The following is a 25,829-nucleotide window of genomic DNA, read 5'->3' on the forward strand; positions in this document are numbered from 1 at the left end:
TGTCTATGCACAATCCATCTGATTCCTTTTCAGGCAAGGCTCAAGGAAACCATTAAAAGAAAGGAGTACAGTTCAAGAGGGCTTGCTCTTTAGTGCTAGAATCTATTACCAGTTGCAACCAGTTTCAGAAACTAAAAAAAGAACGGGTTTAGCTCTGACTCACACACACCATCAATAGAATTAATCTTAATTTGGGGTGTGCGCCTCTCAAGCGATTTTTAAAATCCAGTTAGGGGAAAAATGAATGCCTGCAGGTAATCCCTTACCTAGACTGCTCAGTTAGGTAGGCTGCCTGATGTGAGCAGGGTTGGCTAGTTTACCCTTCAGGTTTCTCCTTTGGAGGAAGGCAACCTGTGTGCTGTGGGAGAAGACCTGAGAGTCTGGAGTAAAAATAGAACTGTACAGCGGTTTGAGTTGAAAGTGACCTTAGAAAGAGCTATCGTAAAAAGAAAAGGCAGATGGAGCCTTTAAAATGAGCTAATTTTAGAGCATTTATCGTTTCCCATGTGTGACTGCCAAATACATTTTCCACAGCTTTACTTACTCTGCTGCTACATTAGGAAATTAGACTCTTACTGGTACTATGTTAGGCTTTGCTAAAACAAAACAAAAATAAAAACAGAATTGTCTTCAAATGGTATGGGTTTCCTGGATAACTTATGGGCCAGGCCCTAAAATTAGCACTTTGGGATACCATATGTACACGTATGTAAAATTTGCACGTCATAATTTTCACTTTGCAAACGTAAACGTGTACAGCATTTATTATGTGCGAAAAGTGCCTAAGAGCAATTTCTGATTGTGCTACCCAAAAAAGGATTTGTATTTTGAGAGGGGAGAATCATGCTCAGTTAAGCTTTTATTTATAACCCGTGTCCTCAGCCCTTCTGCAAAAAAGGCAAAATCTTTTCTTTTTTTAAATGCAGCACAACGAAGGATTCGGATACGTTCAGACTCCACAGAACAAGATCACACATCATGAGCTGTGTCCACGCACAACGGAAGTCTCGCTGAGGACCTAAAGGAGTGCCTTTAAAACTTGCCGGCCCGCGGCTAGCCCACGGCGGCCACGCCGCTAGGTTCCGGGAGGAAGGCGGGGAGGCGGGGCTGGCGGCCGTGCTAGGCTGCTTCCTGCCCCCCCGCGGTCGGCGAGACGTGGGGAGTCCGCGCTGGGACCCCGGGCCCAAAGGCACACGGCGCGACGTGGGGGGGGAACGACAGCCCACGCGAGGGACGAGATCGCAACCCACACAACCCGGGGGAGGGGAGGGTAGAGGAAAGTGAGCGGCTGGCACCGAGCACGCTCCGTTCTAGGAGCCGTAAGTGGAGAGCCAGGCATGCGCAGTGCGCTGGGGGGGGGTCTGGCGGCGGGGCAGGGCGGGGCTGGCGAGAGCGGGCTAATGTGTTTATCCGGTTTTCTGGGTGGGCGGTCAAAGCGCACGCGTCAGGGCGAAAGGCGGTAGGGTCGAGGGGGAGGGGGAGGGGGCCCGCGCATGCGCCGGGCGATCCGGTAGCTCCGGGAGGGCGTGGAGGGGGCTTTTAGAGGAGAAGCCGGGGAAAAGGGAAGCGGAGGGAAAGGAAGGGCGGGGGAGGAGGGGGTGAGAGCGCGCTGTGCGCATGCGTGCGAGGGCTAGCGACGACGGCGGCGGGGGAGTCTCGGGGATGACAGTGTCTTTGCCCGTTGGGGTAACGGTCGTCGTTACCGGGCGGGCCTGACGCGCCGCACCATCCGCCACGGCCTCAGCAGCCCCGGCCCAACCGAGCTAGAGCGGCGCGTGAAGGCAGGGTGAGGGCGGCCAGGCGCGAGGGAGGGGCCTGCAGCGGGCCTCGTCGTGCGCGCTGGGCGGCGGCGGCGGCGGCGGCGGCCTGGCGGGGTGAGCTCGCCCGAGCGGCTGGGCAGGCGGCGGCGGCAGTCGCGCTTGGAGGAGTCGTCGGTGCCGGGCTGAAAAGATGGCCGGACTGTGAGGGGGCGGCGCTTGCGCTGGTGACCCCGAGTGTGTGCGGCTGAGGAGCGAGGGGCGCCGCCGCTGCCTGCCGGGCCTGTTCCCCGCCCCCTCCTGCCGCCGCGGGCCTGCGCGCACTTCCTCCCGGGCCTCCCTTTCGGGCGGGAGCCTCCCGCCCGCCGCGCCAGGCGCAGCGTGGGTCCCGCGTCCGGCATGGCGAGAACGGCAGCGGCGCGCGCCCGCCGCAGCAGCAGCAGCAGCAGCAGCAACCTCGGCCGCCGCAGCTGCTGGCACTAAACCCGGGAAGCCGACGCCTGCGCGGTAGTCCTCGTCGTCCCGCTGCCTCCGCGCCGGCTGCGATGGAGTAAGGGCCCAGCGGCCGGAGAGAAGAGTGCCTCGACTGGACCCTACCGGGCCCGTTCCTGTGCGCGCCAGCTCCATCAGGAGGGGCCTCCGCGGCCGGACATGCTGCACGAGCGCAGGCCGCCCTCCGAGCCGCGGGGCTAGAGCGAGCGCCGATCCCGGCCGGAGCAGCCAAGCCGCGGCTGTCTAGGACGAACTCGAACCCTAGTTTTTTATTTTTTTCTCCCTCTCTTCGGGCTGCAAGTCTCAGGGACGGAGGAGGGGCGGCAAGGCCCCATGTGTGGGAGGGTCGCTTCAGCTTCACAAACTTGCACGGATTTTGGTTGCTGCTTGGGCCAGCGGTTCTGCTCAGATTTCTTCCGAATTGTTGTAAATTCGCCATTGTTCCCCGGCTGCTTACAAACTTGGATCCGGAATTTCTTTTCCACCGGGAGCCATTGGTGTCGAAGTGTCTGCAATGAACCCCGTGAATGCTACTGCTCTCTACATTTCCGCGAGCCGCCTAGTGCTCAACTACGACCCCGGAGACCCCAAGGCGTTTACAGAGATTAACAGGCTCTTGCCTTACTTCCGACAGTCCCTCTCTTGCTGTGTTTGCGGTGAGACGCTTTATTGTTCCCCTTTCCCTGCCTGTTTTCTCGAGGCCCTTTGGCAGTAGGAGCGCGAACGGTTGGCCGGCTCGGTAGTTCACTGTAAGCGGTGCCACTGTGCCGTAGTGTACGGTCATTAGTTTTGAAACTCGCCCAGGGACTTTTGCCCGGCGTTTCAGAAAGGGGGAGAACCTTTCCCGGCCACGTTGGACGGCGGCTTTAACGTTCAAAACGGTTTAATTCGTTCGTCTTAATCCATCTCTCTGGTGGTGGTTTATTTTTTAAGTTAAAAATTTCTTTGACAGCGTCACACATGAAGTGGTGATGTCTTAAATGGGGTTGAGATGCCAGCAGCATGCTGCCTTTTTCTTTTTTTCTAAAGCCTTTGCTGCAGAAACGGATTGAAAACTGCTGTGGTTAAAATGTGGTCGAACATTGTTACATATCAATGTAACGTTTTTGCACCCGTTAAATAATTGTGAATGGTGTAATCTCGCTGCACCTCCAGGCAGACACCTCAGTGCCCCTGGCTCTACAACAGTCTTGAAGGTTAGCAGTGACCTAGTGAAGCTGATGATACTCCTTTTTTTAAAAATTTTATTTTATGTACATTGGTGTTTCGCCTGCATGTATGTCTGTGTGAGGTTGCCAGATCGTAGAGTTAAAGACAGTTGTTATCTACCATGTGGGTGCTGGGAATTGAACCTGGGTCCTCTGGAAGAGCAGTCAGTGCTCTTAACCACTATACCATCTCTCCAGCCCCCATGGTGTTTTTTTTTTTTTTTTCCAAGATTAGTTTTTCTGTCATTTTAATATCTGGTGGGTTGGCAGAGTTTTTTTTTTTTTTTTTTTAATGAAAGACAAGTTCTCACTATGTAACTTAGGGCTGACTTCGAACTTGTGATTCTCGTGTCTCTCTCTCGAACGTCGGTATTTCAAGCATGCACAACCATGTCCGGTTTCAGAGGATTATTTTTAGATGTTTTTGTTCAAAGGGTATTAACCCTTGATGGTTACGACATTTAAGAATTATTTGTAAGAAATGAGAAAAAACATTGTCTAATTGGAAGTATTTAAAGGGCCAGTCATTTGTGTTAACTGGGCATATATAATAACTAAGTAGTTGACACTTGAAAACCAGAACCGTTATCCTCGGTCTCTCTTGAGGTCGTATAAATCTTCCACCTATTAAAGGAAAAAAAAAGCAAAAGTGCACACACAGCAGGAAACGTTTAATAAAAGAGCAACAAGCAAGGTACTGATGGTGCACTCCAGTTAATGTGCTCATTTGAGGTTTGTTAATCTGCATGTTCAGTGCGAAGTTAAGGGTGGAGACACTTTAAACGGGGAAGAGTTAATTTCTGGATAGTAATGACTGATGGGTAGAACTGATATTCATCCAGCCTTTGCGTATCGCTCAGGGCAGGTCACTGAAGGGTATGGAAAGGGTGAAGATTGGATTTCTGCTCGTCAGGTACTTAATCTCATTTAAGAAACCAAGTGATTTAGCTCTGTTATGACGAGTACTTTTATTGGTCACTTAGGGAAAATCGCCTAACTGCTTTAGGTCTCCTGTCTTGCTGTGTAAAATGAGGGCTTAGGGCTAGATTCTGATTGGCTTTCAGTTGAAGGATAACCAAGGGAAGCATACGGAGAATTTGCTTGGTTTAATGGTCCTCCCTTTTTGCAGTCTCACTTTTAATTTTTGGTGGTGCTGGTTCTCAGGTGCCTATTGAAGAGCACTCTCTGCTTCTGAGTTTACTTTATAGAGTGTTTCTAAGATTGACTTCTCCACTGACACTCCTAGCTTTGTTTTTTAGGAGTGTAGGTGAATTTGTTGCCCTGGTAAAGTAGGGGCAAGAGGTCAGTAGGGTAGCTAGCCACAGGGCCACAAGGGAAGCCATTATCAGTTTGCACTATAGCCCCCCCTTTTCTAGATGGGTGGAGCCTAAGATCTAGGAAGTGGCGATTTTAGATAGTGCTTAGGTGTTTGGAACTTTGGAATCTTATTTTTTGCATTGCTAAGTGTAGAACCAGGACTTTGAGCATGCTAGATAAGCAAAAGCATTCTACTGATGAACTACAATCTTACTTTATTTTTCTGTGACAGGATCTCATTATGTATCTAGTCTAGCCTCAAAACTGGAAACCTCCTGCCTCAGCCTTCTGAGTACAAGGATTGCTTCTTGGTGTGTGCCACCAAGTTGGGTGGACTTTTAAAGTAGCTTCATAGTAGTGGTGGTCTAATTAAAAATGGGCTTATTAATTTAAACATAAGCTTAAAAAACACATTAAATATAAAACTACATTAAAAGATTACTTTTACATGTATGGATGTTTTGTCTGAAGTATGTATATGCACCACCTGTATACTGTGTCTGGGGAGGCCAGAAGAGAGTGTCTCTCCTCTGGGTCAGAGTGTTGTGAATTGCCATGTAGGTGCTGGGAGTCAAACTTCAATCCTCTGGAAGAGCAGTCAGTGCTCTTAACTGCTAAGCCATCTCTCCAGACTCAAAGTTACATCTAAGAAAAGCCTAACTCTGTAGTCTGTTTATTTTAATACTCGCTCAGCCTTGGCAACACAGTCGAGATTTTATGACTGTGGGACTTTTGTGATTATCTCTTTGGTTCTTGCCTCCTTTACTTTTTTTTTTTTTTTTTCTTTTCTGGTTTTTCCGAGACAGGGTTTCTCTGTAGCTTTGGTGCCTGTAACTGGAAATAGTTCTTATAGACCAGGCTGGCCTCGAACTCACAGAGATCTGCCTGCCTCTGTCTCCCTAGTGCTGGGTTAAGAGGCATGAACCGGATTAAAAGGCATGCACCACCACCCAGTTTCTTCCCTTTTCATTTTGTGGAAAAGATTTGCGGGTTGCCTTTAATGACATTTCAGCAATAGGAACATAGGTCTAGGTTTTTTTCTCCCAACACCCACAAGCCCATGATTCTCTAGAGAAAGAAATGACCTGACTTCAACTCCAGCACTGTTCATCTTTGTACGAGGTACAATCCTGTACTTTTTTTCCCCTTAGCTCAATAGCATAAACTCATTAATAGTATGCATGACAGTTTTATTTCATGAAAATAATACATTTTGTAAAAGGTTTAATTCTGTTTTGGTGCTGTAAATAGGATGTTTAATTTCACCAGGTCCTCTGATGTCTGCTGTACTCCTTTCTGTATTTTGTGGTTAGCCTCTCCCCCCAAACTGTGTTTCTATTCCAGCCAAATAGATGTTTTTTACCTTTACAAACATGGGTTTTCATATTTTTCTTCTCTTCCCTTTCTTCTCCTTATGGGGCTTGAACCTAAGGATGTGTTGTTGACCTAGTGACTTGCTTCCTCAGCCTTCTTGAATACCTGGCACCACAGTCCTGCACCACCAGGACCTGGCTTTCCTAAAGTTCCTTTTGCCTTAAGATAATGCTCATTTTCTGTAATGGTCCCAGAGCTCATTAACTTCCTTTGGTGAATTTTCCCTTGCTCTCAGGCCAGCAAAAAGTTCTCTTGTCTTCTGAACTTCTGTAACCCTTTGTTCTAGTAGTTATGGTATTTTATCATTCCTTTCAATGCAGTTTTTATAATCGTCTTAGTTTTCTGGTGCTTGTAAGAAAGTTCTTAGGGAAAATACTGATTATTAAACATTTTTGTGTAGCTCCTTTCTCTCTTTCCTGCTCTATGAAATGTAACATCTCAGAGAAATGAAGTGAGGAGGGAAGGAAGGGAAGGTAAAAACCCTATGTATTTGGCGTGTTCTTTCCTTGACTTTTCTTCTTGTCTTAGTTAGGGTTTCATTTCATTTCTTCTTTTCTGTCTGTCTTTCTGTTTCTCTCTCTTTCTCTTTCTCCCTTTCGTTTTTTGAGACAGGGTTTCTCTGTAGCTATGGAGCCTGTCCTGGAACTAGTTCTGTAGACCAGGCTGGCCTCGAACTCACAGAGATCCGCCTGCCTCTGCCTCCTGAGTGCTAGGATTAAAGGTGTGCGCCACCACCACCCTACTTTTTTTTTGGATTTTCAAGACAGGGTTTCTCTGTGTATAGTACTGGCTGCCCTGGAACTTTGTAGGGCTTGAACTCAAGAGATCCGCCTGCCTGCCTCTGCCTTGGATAAAAGGCATGCCTGGCTGAGTTTCTATTGCTGTGAAGAGACTCTGACCACAGCAACTATGTTTTTCTGTTTTGGTTTTTTTTTTTTGTTTTTTTGAGACAGGGTTTTTCTGAATGAGATCCATCTGTGTCTGCCTTCTAGTGTTGGGATTAGAGATGTGTGCCGCCACCACACAGCCCCACCCCCCCAAAAAATGTGGGATATCAAGCACCTAGCAAGGACCAGCCCAAGACTTTCAGTAGATTTGTTCTTGTTCTTAAAACAGTTTCAAGACAGGGCTAAAGAGAGAGCTAAGTAGATAACAAGTACAGGGCAGCTCAGAACCATCTGTGACTTCAGTGGCAAGAGAGCCATCAACACATTCTGGGCTCCAGGAGTACATATTAGATCTACACACATCAACACAGGCAAAAACTAACACACATACAATAAAAATTCTTAAAAACTCAGCTAAGCACAGTGGCACATGCCTTTAATCCCAGCACTCTAGAGGCACAGAAAGACCGACTGTCCTCACCAGGCAGTGGTGGTGCACACCTTTAATCCCAGCACTTGAGAGGCAGAGGCAGGTGGATCTTTGTGAGGTCAGCCTGGTCTACACAGAAATTCCAGGCCAGCTAGGGCTACATAGTAAGATCCTCTCTCAAAAAAAAAAAAAAGAAAAGAAAAGAAGCAGAACATTCACCAGAGTTGGAGAGACAGCTCGCCAGTTAAAAGCACCACCTACCAAAAAAAGAAAAGGCACCTCCCAGCACACACTCTTACCACAGTTCCACAAGATCCAATGCCATCTTCTGATTTCCTAGGACACCTGCACACCCCTGGCGCACTCAAGCACAAGATAAAATTTAAAAAAAAAAAAAAAAAAAAAAAAAAGCCCACACATAACTCGAATTTAAGAAAAAAAGATAAAGAAAACTAAAGCAAATTTTAAAGCAACTTGTGTACCACAATTCAGTAGTGTGGTAGTTTGAATGGAAAATGGCCCCCACAGATTTGTAGGGAGTGGCATTATTTGAGAGGATAAGGACTTGCAGCCTTGGCCTGGCCTTTGAAGCTTCAAAAGCTCAAGCCAGGCTCAGTTTTTCTCTTTCTGTTGCCTGCCAATCCAGATGTAGAACACTCAGCTACTTCTCTTGTCTGTCTGTGAGGCCACCATGCTTCCTACCACGGCAATAATGTACTAAACCTCTGAACCTATAAGCCACCCCCAATTAACACCCTTTCTAAGACCTGCTGTGACTTTGAAGCCAGAAGGCAGAGGCAGGCGGATCTCTGTGAGTTTGAAGCCAGCCTGGTCTACAAGGGCTAGTTCCGGGACAGGCCCCAAAGCTACAGAGAAACCTTGTCTTGAAAAACCAAAACCAATACATACATAAAATAAAAAGAAATTTGGGGGATTTTTTTTGTGTATGGGTGTTTTGACAGTAGCATATATATCTGCACTGTGTGCTTTCAGTGTCTGCTGAGGCCAGGAGAGGGCGTTAGAGCCTCTGGAACAGAGCTGCCTTTTGGATGCTGGGAATCAAATCTAATTCCTCTGCAAGAGCAGTCAGTGCTCTTAAGTGAGCTAGCTTTCCAGGCCCAGGGTGCTTAATGGCCCATGATGAGGGAAGAGCCTAGGCACTCCGGTCTTATTAAATGAGAAATATTCACTGGGTTACAGATTTTATGTCATTGTTCTTTGAAGTGTTTATTAGCAATGTTACCGTTTCTTTTCAAGTTACTTTGTATATTTAAAGAGAATTACTATTCTTTCCAGATCACAGGAAGTACTGTTTTTAAGTGTCTGCTCTAAGGTCTTATATTAAGTGTAAGCTTGGCTTTACAGGTAGTTGTGTTCTTTTGTTCTGAGTATGTTGTGTGGATTTTAGGTTTTTGTAAAGTTGTCAGTCTTAAGTCGTACAAGTTTGATAATCAGAGTCAAATTAGACTGTTAGAACTTGAAATTATTGTGGGAGCTATTTGTAGTCCTATAAATATTAGGTCAGTTGTCCACTCTGGCACATAAATACTGTCCTGGTAATGTAGTGGTTTGGGCTTACCTTTTAGGTATCATAATTCTTACTTTACAGGAAGGGCCTAGAGTGGAGATTAATATTTTCCAGTGACGTATGACAGTGTGACATAGTGACCAGTGCTTTTTATTTTTCTGTGTTAAGGACTTAGTGTGAGTGCATGCTACATGTGCATGGGGGTCCGAGGGGAGCTCTGTGGAGATGGTGCTCTCTTCTTTATGGGGGTCTGGAGGATTGAATTTTAAGTTACCAAACTTCTGTGTGATTGTCAGTGTCTGTTGGGCCATCTTGCACCCCTGAACACTTGTCTTCTCTTAGTCCTAGTGCTGTGGAGTAGGTGGGAGTCTACTGATTTAGTCACCATCGTACCTCTGTATTTGACTGCTATCAAACATTATTTGTTGAACTGATGAGTACTTGTGTTATTGAAAAGAGACCTTTTCTGCATCATTAACATAGACGAATGTGCTCCGAGAATGAGAAATAGCTGTGAGGAGTGAACAGGTGTAGCTTTATGAAGGATTGCTTTTATTTTGCTTGTTTTTCCATTATTGGTAAAAGCCATGGTGGACTCACATTGGGTTTAGTGGAGGAGAGATGATGGAGATCTGTTTCCGGTCGAGAGTTCTGATTCTCTTTGGGCAGAAATACTTTGCTTTGTGCCAGAGCAAATTAATTTATAAATACCAGGTTTCTTTTGATGTGTATTTTTGAACATATAACCATGAGTGACTTATTTTATAATTTATTTTTTTAGAAAGAAGCTAAACTAAAGGCCATTTGTATATATATTATCATTTTGTTTTTATCTTTTTTCTTAAACAGTTCTTTTGATAATTAGTGTGCTATTTTCATTGAGTTTGGTGGCACATTGTAGCACCAATTCTAGCTGGCATTAATAATAAAAACGAAGAGTCAGATGCAGGAGAAGTAGAGCAGCCAGCCACTAGAGAGTTCCTATCTCTACCAATGCTCAGGCTAAAGGGGCGACCTTCTCCTCAAGACTACCTTCCAAGATTACATCCTCAGACTGACTGCATCTTCAGATGGTTGCCTCAGACTGTCTCCTCCTGCCTTGTATTCAGCCATATAGCTCCTGTCTCCACCTCTCTAGTGCTAGGATTAAAGGTGTGGGATCCCATGTGCTAGTAGGATTACCTTTGTGTGAACTCTGTGCCACCACTGCCCAGCCTCTAGTGGCTTAGATCTGCACTCTGATCTTCAGGCAAACTTTATTTGTTAAAACACAAACAAAATATCACCACAGCACATGACTGTAATTCCAGTACTTGGGAAGAGGAAACAGGAGGATTCAGAGTTGGAGAATAGCCAAGGCTACATAGACCCAATTTGGCATAATGTCTTTAGGTTCCTCCAACTCATGTCATGTGACATTATTTCCCTTTTAAGGCTGAGGAATAATTCTGTTGTATATATGTATTTTGTTTATCCATTTGGGTTGCTTCTGTCTCTTGGCTATTTCAAAGTGTTATTATTATGAACAAGGGTATATAAATACCTCAAGGATTAGTTCTCTCCTAGTTGTAGTTTCCACTATTTCAGTAACCTGTAGTCAACCACAGCCTAAAAATATCAAAGGAAAATTCTGAGAAAAACAAGAAACAAACAAACCCCCCCCCCCCTAAGCATTAAATTGGTCTTTGTGCTGTCTCACTCTTTTTTTGTTTGTTGAGTTTTCCTTTGTAAACCAGGCTGGCCTTGAACCCACAGAGATCTGCCAGTCTCTGCCTCCCCAGTGCTGGGTTTAAAGGCGTGCACCCCCACTGCCAGGCTACTCTGTCTTCACTCTTTTCCTACCCTGGGTAGACCTTTGTCCAGAGCATGCACTGCTGTGCTACCCACCCTGTACTACTTCATGGCCTTGATGATTAAACTCACTATGTGAGTGCTTATGCTCAGGTAACCCTTATTTTTCTTAACAAGGGCTCAAGAGGAGTGACACTAGCAATTTGGATTTTTTCAAGAAAACAGTAGAAAATACTTCCTTTCAGTGAAAAGATGAAAGCCTTTAATTTAAAGTGTAAAAGAGAAAAAAAAAGAGGGTTTTTTTAAATGGTGTTTTAAAACATGCTTATTCGTTTTTGAGACAAGAGTCTCACTGTGTAGCCCTAACTGGCTTGGAAGTTGCTATGTACAAACTGGACTGGCCTGGAATTGACAGAAATCTGCTCCTTTGCTTCCCAGATGCTGGGACAAGCGTATGCCACCTTGTTGCACTAATGCTGGAGTTAAATAACGGCCTTGTGGGTACTAAGCTTATATATTCCTTCACTGGTAGTAGAATGTTTAGAAACACACTTGGAGAGAGAGGGTGTGAGTGCACATTCATACACTTTTTATTATGGTATATTACAGTTATTGGTATGTATTTATAGAAAAAATCATTTAGTATACTGTACTGTTTTCTGACATTTACTAAGGATCTTGGAACATAGGCTCTAAGAAAAGGGACAACTAAATTATACCCTGATGTGAGATTTTGTTTTTGTCTCCTCTAGACAGGGTTTCTTTGTATAGCCTTGGCTATACTTTAAAGGTTGTACTGAGTTCTCTTGAAGAATTGTCAGAGCATCATGGGAAAAATGGAAGAGGTCAAAGTTAATTTAGTTGATAGTGGAAATGAAGTAAGGAAGGTCTTTGAGTTTGGGGAGACATTAGGTAGACTAGGTTTTAGATCCATGAAGACATCTCAACTAGAAGTATTGAGAGATGCAGGTGCAGTTATGCACATTTGTAGTCTCAGCTACTGGGGAGGCTGAAAGACAGGGGAGTCATCACATGAGGCCAGGAGCTTGGAACCAGCTTGGGCCACATAGTGGGATGTCTCATAAGACCGTTATGAAGTGGGGATATATGTATGTAGCTCAGTTGAAGGGTGCTTGCATAGTATGTGAGAAGACTGATTTGATCCTTGGATCACAGTTAATTGTACATGCACCCAGAGAATCAGAATGACATTCAAGGTCATCCTCAGCTTATAAAGAGTTCAAAGCCAACTTGGGCTATGTGGAACTCTCTTGCCTTGAAAGAAAAAACAAGTTGTATAGTGATTTGAGCATTATGTTACTGAAGGCTGAGAGAGAGCTCTGATGGCTTGGGGGAGATTGGAGCCAAGGTTAGGAATTACGACTGAAGTGTGAACCTTGCATGATGGCATACATCTGCAATCCCAGCACTCAGGAGGCAGAGGTAGCCAGGTCTACATAGTGAGACCACTTCCCTATTCCTGCATAGCCCTGGCTGTCCTAGAACTTGCTCTGTAGACCAGGCTGGCCTCGAGCTCAAGATTTGCCTGCCTCTGCCTCTTGAGTGCCCGCATCTAACTTATTTTTTTTTAAGATTTATTTTTATTTCCCTCCTTTCTGTCTCTGTCTCTCAGTCTCACTTTCTGTCTGTCTCTCTCTGCTTGTAGGTGTGTGTATGTGTATATATGTGCTGTCCATGGGTAGGTACCTGAAGAGGCCAGAAAAGGAAGTCAGATCCTCAAGAAGTCGTTGTGTGCCGTTTGAAGAGGGTGCTAGGAACAAAATGGTTATTTGCAAGAGGAGCAAGCAGTCTTAACTGCTAAGCCTTCTCTTTACATCCTCCTCCCCCAAAGATTTTGGATCTAGGAAACTTGCTGAACATGTCCTTTGAAGTAAAACATGCCTGGTATAGAAATTTGGGATTCTGGCCATATATAATACAGAAATCCAAGATTAGAAGAGACTAGATTGGTGAGGCCATCGAATGAATTTGAGTCTTCTTCATAGTTAATGTTGGCATGGGCCCTGTTGGGGGTTTCCTTCATGGCATCACTGAGTTCCAATTCCCATACAGCTATTTAGGTAAATATTATCAGATTGTTTTTCTTGGAGAGAAAGCCTTTGGTTAAATTTACCCTTTGACTTTTGGAAGGCAGGTTTCTGTCTTTTCTGAGAGAGGAAGCATCTTCGAGTTACTACTGCAGCAGCTAAGTAAGGACTTTTGTGTCCAAGGTCCTATGGTGTGGGACTGCATGAGATGATTCGCTCTAGTGGTCTGTATAAAGAATTTACATTTTCCTGGGTATTGTAAAATGAAGTTTATTGAAACTGAAATTTGAAGCCTGCTCTGGGTTTACATATGCGTAATTCCAGCTCTACAGAGACTGAGGCAGGGGATTTCAAATTTGAGACCATCTTGGTTGTGTAGTAAGACACTGTGAAAATAGACAAACCAACCAGAAATCTGTCGAGATATGCTAATACGTGTGTGCTTTTAGATCCAGCTGCTGCTGGGGAGGCTAAGACAGAAAGGTCACTTGAATCCAAGACTTCAGGACTAGTCTGGGCAACTGAGAACTCTGTCTTTAAAGACAGAACAGAAATTTGATTATGAATTTGACACTCTTATTAACCAAAAAAAGTAATGTTTATTGTCATTATTTCAAAATATGTAGTTCACATGTAAGTCAGCATTGTCGGGACCTTCTGGACCATGCAACAGTAGCATTTCTTCATGATAAAGCATCACTGGCTGGAGTCTGAAGGCCCCCTTCTCCTTGACAGTCTCTTGTTTGTACTTAGCCACACTCCGCCATTGTTACCACACCATACCTATATCCTGTAATTGGATGTTTTTCTCCTGCCTGCTTATTTCTAAATACTTGGAGACTGCTTCCCAAATAATTAACTCGGAGGCTTAATATTCCTTGTAAATGCTAGGCTGATAGCTCAGGCTTGTTACTAGCTAACACATTTGAAGTTAACCTATATTTCTTATTTATGCTCCACCACATCACAGTATATTTACTAGCATGGCATGTTCATCTCCTGCTCCCTCTGCCTCTGGCTGGGACTTCTCTCTGCTCTTCTCCTTCCCATCATCCTTAGTTTGGTTGCCCACCCATACTTCCTGTCTCCTCTTTGGTTAACTAGTGGCTAGCTCTGCCCTCTGACTCCAAGCAAGCTTTATTTGTCAGAACACAAACAAAATATCACAATTCCCCACCCCGCACCTTACCCCACAGACCTTGTAAATAGCTGGGTTTGTAATCCAGAACAGTGAAGAATGTAGAAAAGCTCTTCTTACACACTCAACACTAGATGCTAACCTTTCTGATGTTGGAACCTGAATTATTTTCTGAAACCTTGTTACTTGGATAAGAAAAAGAACTGCTTGTCAATCTCATCTGTTAGCCAGACAACACTGTATTGTTTTGGCTTCATAAAGTTGGTTAATAGCATTCAGATCCTTGTGCCTTTACTGATGGATGCCCTTTGGTTCGCATTGGACTGTGTGTCTGTTGTGCCAGCACTGTGCTGTTTTGTTACCGTTGCTCTGCAGTATAATTTGAAATTCAGTATTGTGGTTCCTCCAGTGTCCTCTGGTAGTTGGGTTTTTAAAAAATGGTTTAGTGAAAAATGTCATTGGAATTTTGATAAGAATTATAATTAATTTCTAGATGCTTTTGGTAATAAAACCTTAATGTCTTGAAGAGGGGAAAGTGCTGCTTAGTATACAGTCATACTTTGAAAAGAATAAATATCACCTGATTGCAGGTGATATTTAAATATTTGAAGTGTTTACAGTTCTGAAGCCTATAGTAATAAAATGGTAACTATTTTAGTAAAAGCAATTCCAAATATCATGATTTTTTAATAAAATGTATTTTAGTCTGTTTATAAAAGAGTTTGTAAATTTACAGACAAGATTTGTCACTTGGCAGTGTTGGTTTACACCTTAAATACCAGCACTCGGGAGGTGGAGGCTCTTTGTGAGTTTGAGGCCAGTCTGGTCTAAAGAGAGAGAGTTCCAGGACAGCCCGGACTACACCCCCCCCCCAAAAAAAAATTGTCTCAAACTCATTATTTAACTAAAACTGGTTCTAAATTACCTGATCCCTTGTGTTTTATGAGATTGTAAGTGCATGCTACTATGCTTGGCTCTTATTTTTTAGAAACCTATAGAGACAGACTGTGTAGCCCAAGTTGGAAGGCATTGTGTATTCTGTTTTATTGTCCTTAACTTGAATCTCGTGAGACAAGTTTCTATTTGGACTGGGAGTTTGCTCACTTTTGGTTAGGCTAGCTGGCCCAGCTCTAGTGAGCCTCTGTCCTTTAGTGCTGAAGTTAGAACTTTATTGTGGCACACTTTTCTCCTTCCCATTTTTTTTTATTCTTTGTGAATTTTATATTGTGCACCCTAACCCCAGTCATTTTATAGTCCTTCAATATTCATTTCTAACCTTGTAACATCCCATTTTTATTTTTTTTTTCTGCACGTGTTTGCTGGGGACCTGGACTCAAATCCTTATGATTGTGTGGCAAGCTCTCCTACTGAGCCATCTTCTCAGTCCCAAAATGTTAACAAAAAAGACGTATATATTTGCCTGCGTGTGTGTATGTACACTGCTTGTGTTCCTGGTGCCCATGAGGTCAGAAGAGTGTATCATTTGCCATGGAACTGGGTTATAGACTATTGTAAGCTGTTTTTTTGTTTGTTTTTTTGATTGTTGGGATCCAAATCCAGATCCTGCAGGAGCAACAAGAGCTTTAAACTGTTGAGCCTTTTCCATTAGCCCCTTTACCATGCATTTTTATTTTTTTATTTTATTTTATTTTTTTTTTTGGTTTTCGAGACAGGGTTTCTCTGTAGCTACGGAGCCTGTCCTGGAACTAGCTCTTGTAGACCAGGCTGGCCTCGAACTCACAAAGATCCGCCTGTCTCTGCCTCCCGAGTGCTGGGATTAAAGGCGTGCGCCACCACCGCCCGGCTTCCATGCATTTTTAAAGGCATAATTTAGATAAAACAATATTCTTGTTAGATAGAGGAAAGTCACAATTTGTGTGTTTTGACACTGAATTTTATATTATAGTCTTGCATACACTGACTAGTTTTTTTCTTTAAAAGCATTTAATCACATTTTCTATTTCTATGATGGCTTGATCAAAAAAATCTCCAGGAATTTTTGTTACTGTGAAAGATGACGTCTATGTTAACAAAAACAAAAGGTTATGTCATTAATGGTTTCTGAATTTGATGCTTATTAGGATTTGGGAACCTTTTGTAAAAATGCACGTACTGGGGCCTTGTCCTTTGATACTAAGTCAGATACTTAGCTGATGGATGACAGTGGTGCTGTGTTGGAGTACTGTTTGTTAAAAATCTAATAAAAATGGTATATGCTCAGTAAGTTGAAGCAGCATTCTATTAGCCAAATTTCTCCACAAGTATAATGTTTTACAGATGCTAATGTATTTATGGGAGGGCAGTAAAATCAGGATACACCCCTTTAACTTTAGAGTTCAAGGTCAGCCTGGCCCTCAGCTATGTCCAAGCCAGCCAGGGCTTCACAGTGAGACACTGTCGTAGACAGTCAAGAGAGAGGGCAGTAAAGCAAACCTCCTGCGAAATATGGTTCTAAATTTAATGAGTGATTGTTCAGTTGTGGATCAGATTAATTGTGCATAATGGACTAGTGTGCATTGTCTTATTGTCAATAATTAAATGGACAGTATTATTGCTTTGCTAAAATAGGAAAATGATGAAATATTACAAAAGTGCTCAGTATCTACAAACACTATAGAAGTCCTGTTTGTTATTAAGATAAACGATATCTGGCAGTCTCCTTTAATTTGTGCTAGAATTTGAAATGAAGCATGACTTGTTTATGAATCTGTTGAGGGCTTGAGTAGTTATAAATCATCCATTTAATCTGTGATGAGTGGTTTTTAAATATATACCATTAATTGCCTCTTGAGGTTTACCTTATAAATGATTGCCTTGAGTATTAGAAAATATTTTGTCATAGTTGACATTCTGGCTTCAGTAACAAGCACAATTGTAGTGTTGAACTGTTCTTTGTCTTAGTTCTTAATCCCGGTCAGATTGGCATATGTGTAGCCATCCCTAGTCTCTCATCTAATAGTACCTAGTGGTTTAAAGCAATAGTGAACTTAGAAGTAATAACTTGTATCTTAATGTGGTAGCGTACAGAAGGCAGGAACCTGAGGATCGCTTCAGATTGAAGAGCAACCATATCCCTTCTCAGAGAAAAGCAAAAAATAACAACATCAGCAACAACAAAAACAAACATAAGCAACATTACTTTGAATTTGGTTTTGTAGAATCCCTCCACCCATTGGAGGAGAATCACAGGTTCATCACTCTCCCCAACTTGGTGATCAAAATACTCAGTCACCAATTTTAGTGACTTTTGTATATTTGTCACCTTCTTTCCTTATTGTAAAACTCTGTTCTGTTAACACTGTGATTGTGTTAGATCTATAAAGAAAATCGGTTACAGGGTTGTGGTTAGGGATGTCTAAAGCTACTATTTTGAGCACCACTGCTTGATTATTTGATTAGAGATCTAATAATTTCTAAAAACCTTAGTTATAGCACTACTTTTTATTTAATGTTCTGAGGCATTTCTTTGCCTTGTGGTAAACCATTAAAGTAAACTGGATGGATGGATCTGAGTTTGACAGATTCCAAACGCTGCTTAATCAGAAATTTAAAACAGACCTGACCTTTGGAATGTCAAGAGTAAAATTTTAAGTGGATTCTCTGGTCTCATATTAATTTTTTCTTAGCTGAGCTTATTTTTTAAGATAAGGTTTCTTTGTGTAGCCTGAGTTGTTCTGGAACATTCTATGTAGACGAGGCTGGTAAGCATAGTGTTGGAGAAAGAGCTGAGAGCTACATCCTGATCCATAGGCAGAGGGAGACTGACACTCAGTCTGGCTTGGGATTTTGAAACCTCAGAGCTCAACCGTAGTGATATACTTCCCCCAATAAGGCCATACCTCCTCATCCTTCTCAAGTTGTGCTACTCCCTGATGACTAAGCATTCAAATATGTGGGGGGCTATTCTTATTCAGACCACCACATATGCTTATATGAAGCATTTCAGATTAGTTTCAGAAATTGGGGTCATAGATAATCTAGGCAGGACTCTGCAGCCCCGGTTTGTGAGCAGTAAGGCCAAACTACCTCTCTTCTATGTCTTGATGAGACGATCCTCTTTCTTCATTCTTCTTCCTTCTGCAGTTACTCTCCAGTTATGGGAAACACCTATATCTGCTTCTCCCTTCCTAGTAAAGGCCGTATCTAGTAGTTGATCGTTCATTCTGTCTGTGTTTCACTTTTAGTAATCAAATCATTGTTTATAATAAATGTGGAAATAAGTTAAGATTGTTTCAGTAAATGCCATAGAGATTGTTGGATGCCATAGAGATGGTGTTGGATAAGAAAAATAACACTAGGGCCTCTGGAAGAGCAGTCAGTGCTCCTAACCTCTGAGCCATCTCTCCGGCCCCTTAATTTAACTTTTAAAAGAAACGAATTGTTTTGTTTTCTAAAGTGATTTTGCCATTTTTACATCTCACCTGTATGTAAATATTTCTGAGTGTTTTTCTTCCTAAATATCTAAAATGCATTTTTATTAGTTTTAAGTAGAAGTTTTTGGGAAATATAAATTACTTAGAGTTGATCCGGAGAAACACAACTTGCAATTATCATATTGCATTTTGTTATGGCCTTCCTAGACTCACTGTTCCTAAGTTCTTGTGAGTGACTTTCTTGGAATTACATATTGATTTTAGGTATAGATGTGGGCGTAATCTAACCTTTAGTTTTCCATCTTTCAATCTGAGTGCCTTGATTCTCTCAGCTCTGCCAAATGCCTTCTCCTTCCCCTCAAATAACTTTCAGTGGAAAAAATGTGTCTGCTGTAGGTTAAAGAAGTTTAATCCCAGCACTTGGGAGGCAGAGGCAGGCAGATTTCTGTGAGTTCAACGTCAGCCTGCTCTGCAGAGTGAGTTCCAGGACAGTGAGGCCACAAAGAGATAACCCTGTCTTGAAAAACAAAACCTAACAAAAGGTTATTTTTAATTTTCTAGAAATACATATTAGACATGGAAAGGTTTTGGGTTGCATGTCAGATTCTTTTCTGTCTGTTAGTGATTGTGATCTCGTCTTTGTGATGACCTTAGTACCATGGGTCTTAATACTTTTTGTTGTCTGATTTTTGGTGTTACTTAAAAATTAAAAATGAAGCCGGGCAGTGGTGGCGTACGCCTTTAATCCCAGCACTCGGGAGGCAAAGGCAGGCGGATCTCTGGGAGTTCGAGGCCAGCCTGGGCTATAAAGGGAGTTCCAGGACAGGCTCCAAAGCTAGAGAAACCCTGTCTCAAAAAAAAAACCCAAAAAACAAAAAAATAAATAAAAATGAAGGGGTCAAGGGAGATGGCTGAGTGGATAAAGTGCCTTCTGAGTATACTTGGGCATGAGAGCCCAAGTGTGGATTCTCAGTACCCATGTAGGAAGCCAGGCAAGGAAGACCTGTCTAACCCAGCACTGGGAGGGTGGAGGGAGAGGGACAAAAGCGCCTCATGTGGACCTCACACAGATAGACACATAACACTGAAAACCATGAGCAGATTGCCTTAGCGTTTCTTAGGATTTTCAGTTTTTATTTTATAATGTTACTTGCGCTTTGTCTATTCAGGTTTTTAATTTTTGTGTCAGTTTATCATTATCTGGGGATTTGCCTGGTTGGCAAAAAGTTGTTGAAGGTATTTTCAGCTCTTTAAATTTCTGTAGGACACTGGTGAGATAATTTTATTTCTGGTTTTGTTATTTTTTTCCTCCTTGATAAAGTTAAATTTATTTTTGAAACAAGGTCTTGCTCTGTAATAGAAACTAATCTTGAGCTGTAGATTGAGCTCTTTGCCCCGTCCGTTTCTGGTCTTTATTTGTTTTGTCTTGCTTAAACTTTTGTTGTCCTAGTGCAGTGAAAGGAGAAAGGGCTTGGGGCTGACTCAGTTTTCTGGTGCAGACTTAGATTGAGAGACTGTGTTGCCCAGGTTTTAATTTATCCCTCTGCTTTGGTGTCCTAGGTAGCTAAGATACAAGTGTGTGCTGCCATGCCTGCCTCAGTTCAGACAGACCCTTGTAAAGAGAACAACTTCCCTCCAGTCAGTCTGGACTGTCTCTCCTAAGTGTTATGTTCCTATTTTCACTTAGTAAATGCTTTCTAATTTTGTTAATGGTGTTTTAGCTTACAGTTTACTTTAGGTATATGAAAAACATTTGGACATTTCATTTTCTTCTTGATTTTCAATTTTGTATGATTTAGAAGATGAATTGTTTTGGGTCAGCTGTGAACCATTTGAATTGGGAGCTAAAAAACAATTGCTTCTGTAGGGGTATAATGAACCGTAAGGACTGAGTCTACCTTTGTTCCCTTATTTGTTTTTTTTTTTTATTTTATTTTTATTTTTATTTATTTATTTATTTTTTGAGGGTAGCTTAGGTTTTTGAGACAGGGTTTCTCTATGTAGTCCTGGCTGTCCTGGAACTCACTCTGTAGATCAGGCTGGCCTCAAACTCACAGATCCTCCTGCTCTGCCTTCTGAGTGCTGGGATTAAAGGTGTGCACCACTACTAACTCACCCCTTGTTCTTATTTATAGGACATTTATAATTTGGTAGCTGTCTCAAGTTGGGAGACTACTTGTGTGTGTGGTGTATGCACATGTGCAGGTTGCGTGTGCAGAGCAGAGGCTAAAGGAGAGGACAGCAGGTGTCTTGCTCTATCACCATGCCTTTTATAGCATTGAAATGAGATCTCACTGAACCTGGGGCTAGGGCCAGTCAGCTCCAGTGATCCTCCCTACTATCCTACCCTCGCTGTGTACTGGTGTGTGCCACGACAACCAGTTTTTGTGTGTGGTTTCTGGGGATTTGAGTACATGTCCACATGCTTGCCTCACACGTGTTGTTAGTCAGGTTTTATTTATTTTGGAGACAGGGTTTCTCTGTGTAGCTCTGGCTGTCCTGGAACTCACTCTATAGACCAGGCTGAGCTCGAACTCACCGAGATCCACCTGCCTCTGCCTCCTGAATGCTGGGATTAAAAGCCACCACTGCCTGGCAGTTAGCCAGTGTTCTTACTAGTTGAGCCAACTACCCAGCCCCACTTCTCTTTCATATGTTGCTGCACTTGGGATGCCTGTGGTTTACTACATAAAGTTATTTTTGAATTCTGTCATTAGAGTGCAGCATTACTTCCGTTTTTTCTTTATTGTAATCCATTAAATGTAGCAGCCCACAGGAGTGTGTAGAGGTAAGTTGTTAACTTGGAAAAGAGTTTGTATTGAGCCAGGCATGGTGGCAACCCCTCCATCCCCCCCCCCCCCCCCCCCCCCCGTCTTTTGAGTCATGGTCTCTATGTAATCCTGGCTGCCCTGTAACTCACTGTTCCAGACTGGCCTAGGAGTCACAGAGATCTACCTGTCTCTGCCTCCCGAGTGCTGGGATTTAAGGAGTGTGCCACTGTGTCTGACTTCTGTTTCCCCTCATTTTGATTCCTTGTGAAGAATTTGAATTGAATAAAACTTCTTTGTCTTTTAATAAATGAAGCCCTCGCCCATTGTAGCTACATTTGGTTTTAAAAGTTTATGGTTGGGAGGGGAGTGGAGAAAAATATAGCTCAATAAAAACAATTTAAAAAATTATGGTTCACATATTATAATAACTGGTTGAAATTACATTTGTACTGATTATTCAATAAGTTGTCTTATGTTGCATTACTTTGAGGCTTCAGGGGTTTTAAGACTACACACCTCATGATTTGGCCACTAAACTTTATTTCTTGATAACCTTTGAGAGAATACCATAAGAAGGTTGGTGGTGACATTTTGTGGATAAGGCCAGAATCAAGGAAGACTGGTTTGAGATAACAGAGTGGAGAATGTATTACAGAAATGAAGAGAGCTGTTGATATTCTTCAGTTATCTCTGTATATGCACCCCTCTTGGTCTAGAGAGTTTAACCAATTTCAGTTTTAAGAGAATAATTGCTGAACTCCATTATATGAAGCGGTAAATTAGTTTCACTAAAATCTGTGTTTTCCTCCTCCTCCCTCTTAGGACATTTGCTACAAGACCCTATTGCACCTACCAACTCCACCTGCCAACACTATGTCTGCAAAACTTGTAAAGGCAAGAAAATGATGATGAAACCTTCATGTAGCTGGTGCAAAGACTATGAGCAGTTTGAGGAAAACAAGCAGTTAAGCATCCTCGTGAACTGCTACAAGAAACTATGTGAATATATAACCCAGACAACACTGGCGCGAGATATAATAGAAGCAGTTGACTGTTCTTCTGATATTTTAGCTTTGCTTAATGACGGATCATTGTTCTGTGAGGAGACAGAGAAACCTTCCGATTCATCCTTCACTCTGTGTTTGACACATTCCCCTTTACCTTCAACCTCAGAGCCCACAGCTGATCCTCAAGCTAGTTTATCTCCAATGTCTGAAAGCACCCTCAGCATTGCTATCGGCAGTTCTGTTATCAATGGTTTGCCCACTTACAATGGGCTTTCAATAGATAGATTTGGTATAAATATCCCTTCACCTGAACATCCAAATACAATTGACGTGTGTAATACTGTTGATATAAAAACTGAGGATCTGTCTGACAGCCTCCCCCCTGTCTGTGACACAGTAGCCACTGACTTATGCTCCACAGGTATTGATATCTGTAGTTTCAGTGAAGACATAAAACCTGGTGACTCGCTTTTGCTGAGTGTTGAGGAAGTACTCCGGAGTTTAGAAACTGTTTCAAATACAGAGGTTTGCTGTCCTAATTTGCAGCCAAACTTGGAAGCCACTGTATCATCTAATGGACCTTTTTTGCAGCTTTCTTCCCAGTCTCTTAGCCATAATGTTTTCATGTCTACCAGCCCTACACTTCATGGGTTATCATGTACAGCAGCAACTCCGAAGGTAGCAAAGTTGAATCGCAAAAGATCCAGATCTGAAAGTGACAGTGAGAAAGTTCAGCCACTTCCAATTTCTACCATTATCCGAGGCCCAACACTGGGAGCATCTGCTCCAGTGACAGTGAAACGGGAAAGCAAGATCTCTCTTCAGCCTATAGCAACTGTTCCCAATGGAGGCACGACACCCAAGATCAGCAAAACTGTACTTTTATCTACTAAAAGCATGAAAAAGAGTCATGAACATGGATCCAAGAAATCCCACTCTAAATCTAAGCCAGGTATTCTTAAAAAAGACAAAACAGTAAAGGAAAAGATTGCTAGTCATCATTTTATGCCAGGAAGTCCTACCAAGACTGTGTACAAAAAGCCCCAGGAAAAGAAAGGATGTAAATGTGGGCGTGCTACTCAAAATCCAAGTGTTCTTACATGCCGCGGCCAACGCTGCCCTTGCTACTCTAACCGGAAAGCCTGCTTAGATTGTATATGTCGTGGCTGCCAAAACTCCTATATGGCCAATGGGGAGAAGAAGCTGGAGGCATTTGCGGTGCCAGAAAAGGCCTTGGAGCAGACCAGGCTCACTTTGGGCATTAATGTGACTAGCATTGCTGTGCGTAATGCAAGTACCAGCACCAGTGTAATTAATGTCACAGGGTCCCCAGTAACGACATTTTTAGCTGCCAGTACACGTGATGATAAAAGTTTGGATGAAGCTATAGATATGAGATTCGACTGTTAAATCAGTGGGTCTTGAAACCTACCCCTGGTAGGAAATAGCTACAGTTTTACGGCAGCTATGGTTCTGTTGGTTTAACTTGCCGGAGCTCCTGCATATAGATCACTTGTATCAAGTGTTTTCATTGCTAAGTTATATGTGTTAGTGTCGGGGAAATAGTTTGCAGATAATGGAGGAGTAACCCTACAACTATATGTTCTTAGTTCTTACAGAACCTCATAGTTTGAGAACAAATGCTGATGCAACTGATTTATACAAAATGAACTTTGGCAAGGAAAATAACAATAACCTCATTGTTTATGGTCATGCTTTGTGCATAATCAAAGTTGATGATTAAATGTAAGGAAGTGGTATCCAGTCGGCCCATAAAGATTGTGCTAATTTTTTTTTGGAAAAGTAGCCATTAGTTTATCAGGAGACCTTGTGCTGCCTTCAGATGCTGCAGTGACGTTTCTCCTGGTGAAAAGCTGATGTGTCCAGCTCGACCTTTGTGCTGACATAATACCATTTCTGATCATGGAAATTGGCTACTGGCATGTATGTAGCAGTTCTTAAATCAGCAGTATTATGAAAGAAAATTTCCCCCTCATTAGAATGTTTTAAGAAATCTGTCTTTTAAAAAGTGAACAAATAAATTCTATCAGACCACAAATGTTAAGCTGTTTATGCTTTAAATATTTATAAGTTCAGCCCCCTTTGTAGTTATGACTCACTTCTATGAGAAAATCCTAAGTCCTTTCACTTTGAGCAATGTTCTATTTGATAAAGTGAAGAGCTGTTTTATTCTGAACATAATTGAATTTATATAGTTCATGACATAATTTTTAAAAATATAAAAAGAATTTAAAAATTGGGTTTTATTTAAAATAATTTTGGAATAATGCCCTAAATGTTCCCAGATTTATGCATTATACTTATTGCCATTGATGACTTCTTTGATTTTTATTTCCTGTTTATTTGCCACAGGCTTTACCTTGAATATACTCCTTTGTTTTTTTCTTTTAAAGGGTGCTGTTCATAATGAAGGCTTCTTTATCAAGGCCTTAATAAAAGATGCCTTTGATGAAGCCTGTGCATTAGGTAGGTGTAAAGCTCGGAGGATTTTCTTTAGAATGAATGCTCTTTTGCATGTAAAGCACAACTGTGTTTGAGTTTAATGTACTTCTTCCTGTTAACTTCATGGGGAAGACAGACATTCTGTTGAAGGGAAGTCTAGTCAGTCGCTTGAAAGAGCACAGCCCAGGTAAGCAAGGACTGACTAGGTATAGAGAGAGCCTTGTGATTTCAGAGTCGCTGCTTTGGCAGTGCTTATTTTAAGAGAAATACTGCTAGGGAAGTTCCAGTTCCTACTGCATTCACCGTCTGGTGAGATCTGAGTGTTGGAGTTGTTTTGATTTGGCACACAGCATGTTCAATGATGGTTCCTCGCCTCATAAAGACACGGAGAGAATCCTTTGGACACAGAGCAGATGACACCTCCTGTTTTGTAGTGTATTCTGGTGTCATTTTCTGTGAATGTGGTCAGGTAGTCGTTTTGTTGTTGTCATTGGGCTTTTTTTAAAAAACAAAAAAAAAACAAAAAAAATTTTTTTGGTCTCTTGGTGGGGCGGGGGTGGGCTAAAGCCATAGGAAGAAAAATGTGATGTATGTGTCCAGTATGTACGATTTTGTTTTTGTTTTGCAAGAAGAGTTGAACTATTTTTGATAACAAGAGTAAATGGTGGAAAATGCTTCTTAGTTGTCTTGTCTTTATTTGCTTACCAAATTTTGGAATTTATTTAAATCCTTTAAGTGGTAGCAGTGTCTTATGAACCATGTATTTACCTAAAGTTTGTAACAGTTTGTGTTGGACCAGAACCCCTGCTATATAATCATGTAAATATGTTTTTTTATTCACTAATGATCACTGCAAAAATGACTAGAAATGAGACTGTACACATGGATAATTAGGCTTTATTTTGCAGATCTCCCAAACTTTCCTAAAATGATCTTAAAATTCATGGAGTACCTCATTACTCCCCAAATTTGATAATCTAGCTTTGTATTTTGATGCATGGGAGGTTGGCAATAGAGACAAAAGTGGAAATCAGTATGTGAGGACCTTGGTTGTTATGTAATATTGCCAATGATGAATTCAGGTTGTTTTTAGCACAAGTTTCTCTTTTTTATGCTGGTATTCTCACTGCCACATTTTTGGAAACCTGTATCACACCTTGAGTCTATCAATAAATGATAGTTTTCTAATTCTATGTTGTAGAATACTGAGGAGTTTGGGATAGCATGTTTTGAATTGTCTGTATT

At 42.2% G+C, this 25,829-nt stretch overlaps 1 protein-coding gene across 1 annotated transcript; it reads left to right on the forward strand.

Moving 5' to 3' along the window:
• The first annotated feature begins 1,636 nt into the window (after positions 1-1,636).
• Positions 1,637-25,777, forward strand: Msl2 (MSL complex subunit 2). Its single transcript, XM_057768955.1, has 2 exons — positions 1,637-2,905; positions 21,937-25,777. Exons 1-2 carry the CDS (start codon positions 2,764-2,766, stop codon positions 23,529-23,531), a joined length of 1,737 nt encoding a protein of 578 aa, XP_057624938.1. The 5' UTR covers positions 1,637-2,763; the 3' UTR covers positions 23,532-25,777.
• Positions 25,778-25,829: the final 52 nt, after the last annotated feature.

The sequence above is a fragment of the Chionomys nivalis genome, chromosome 4, assembly GCF_950005125.1.
Source record: "Chionomys nivalis chromosome 4, mChiNiv1.1, whole genome shotgun sequence".
NCBI lineage: Eukaryota > Metazoa > Chordata > Mammalia > Rodentia > Cricetidae > Chionomys > Chionomys nivalis.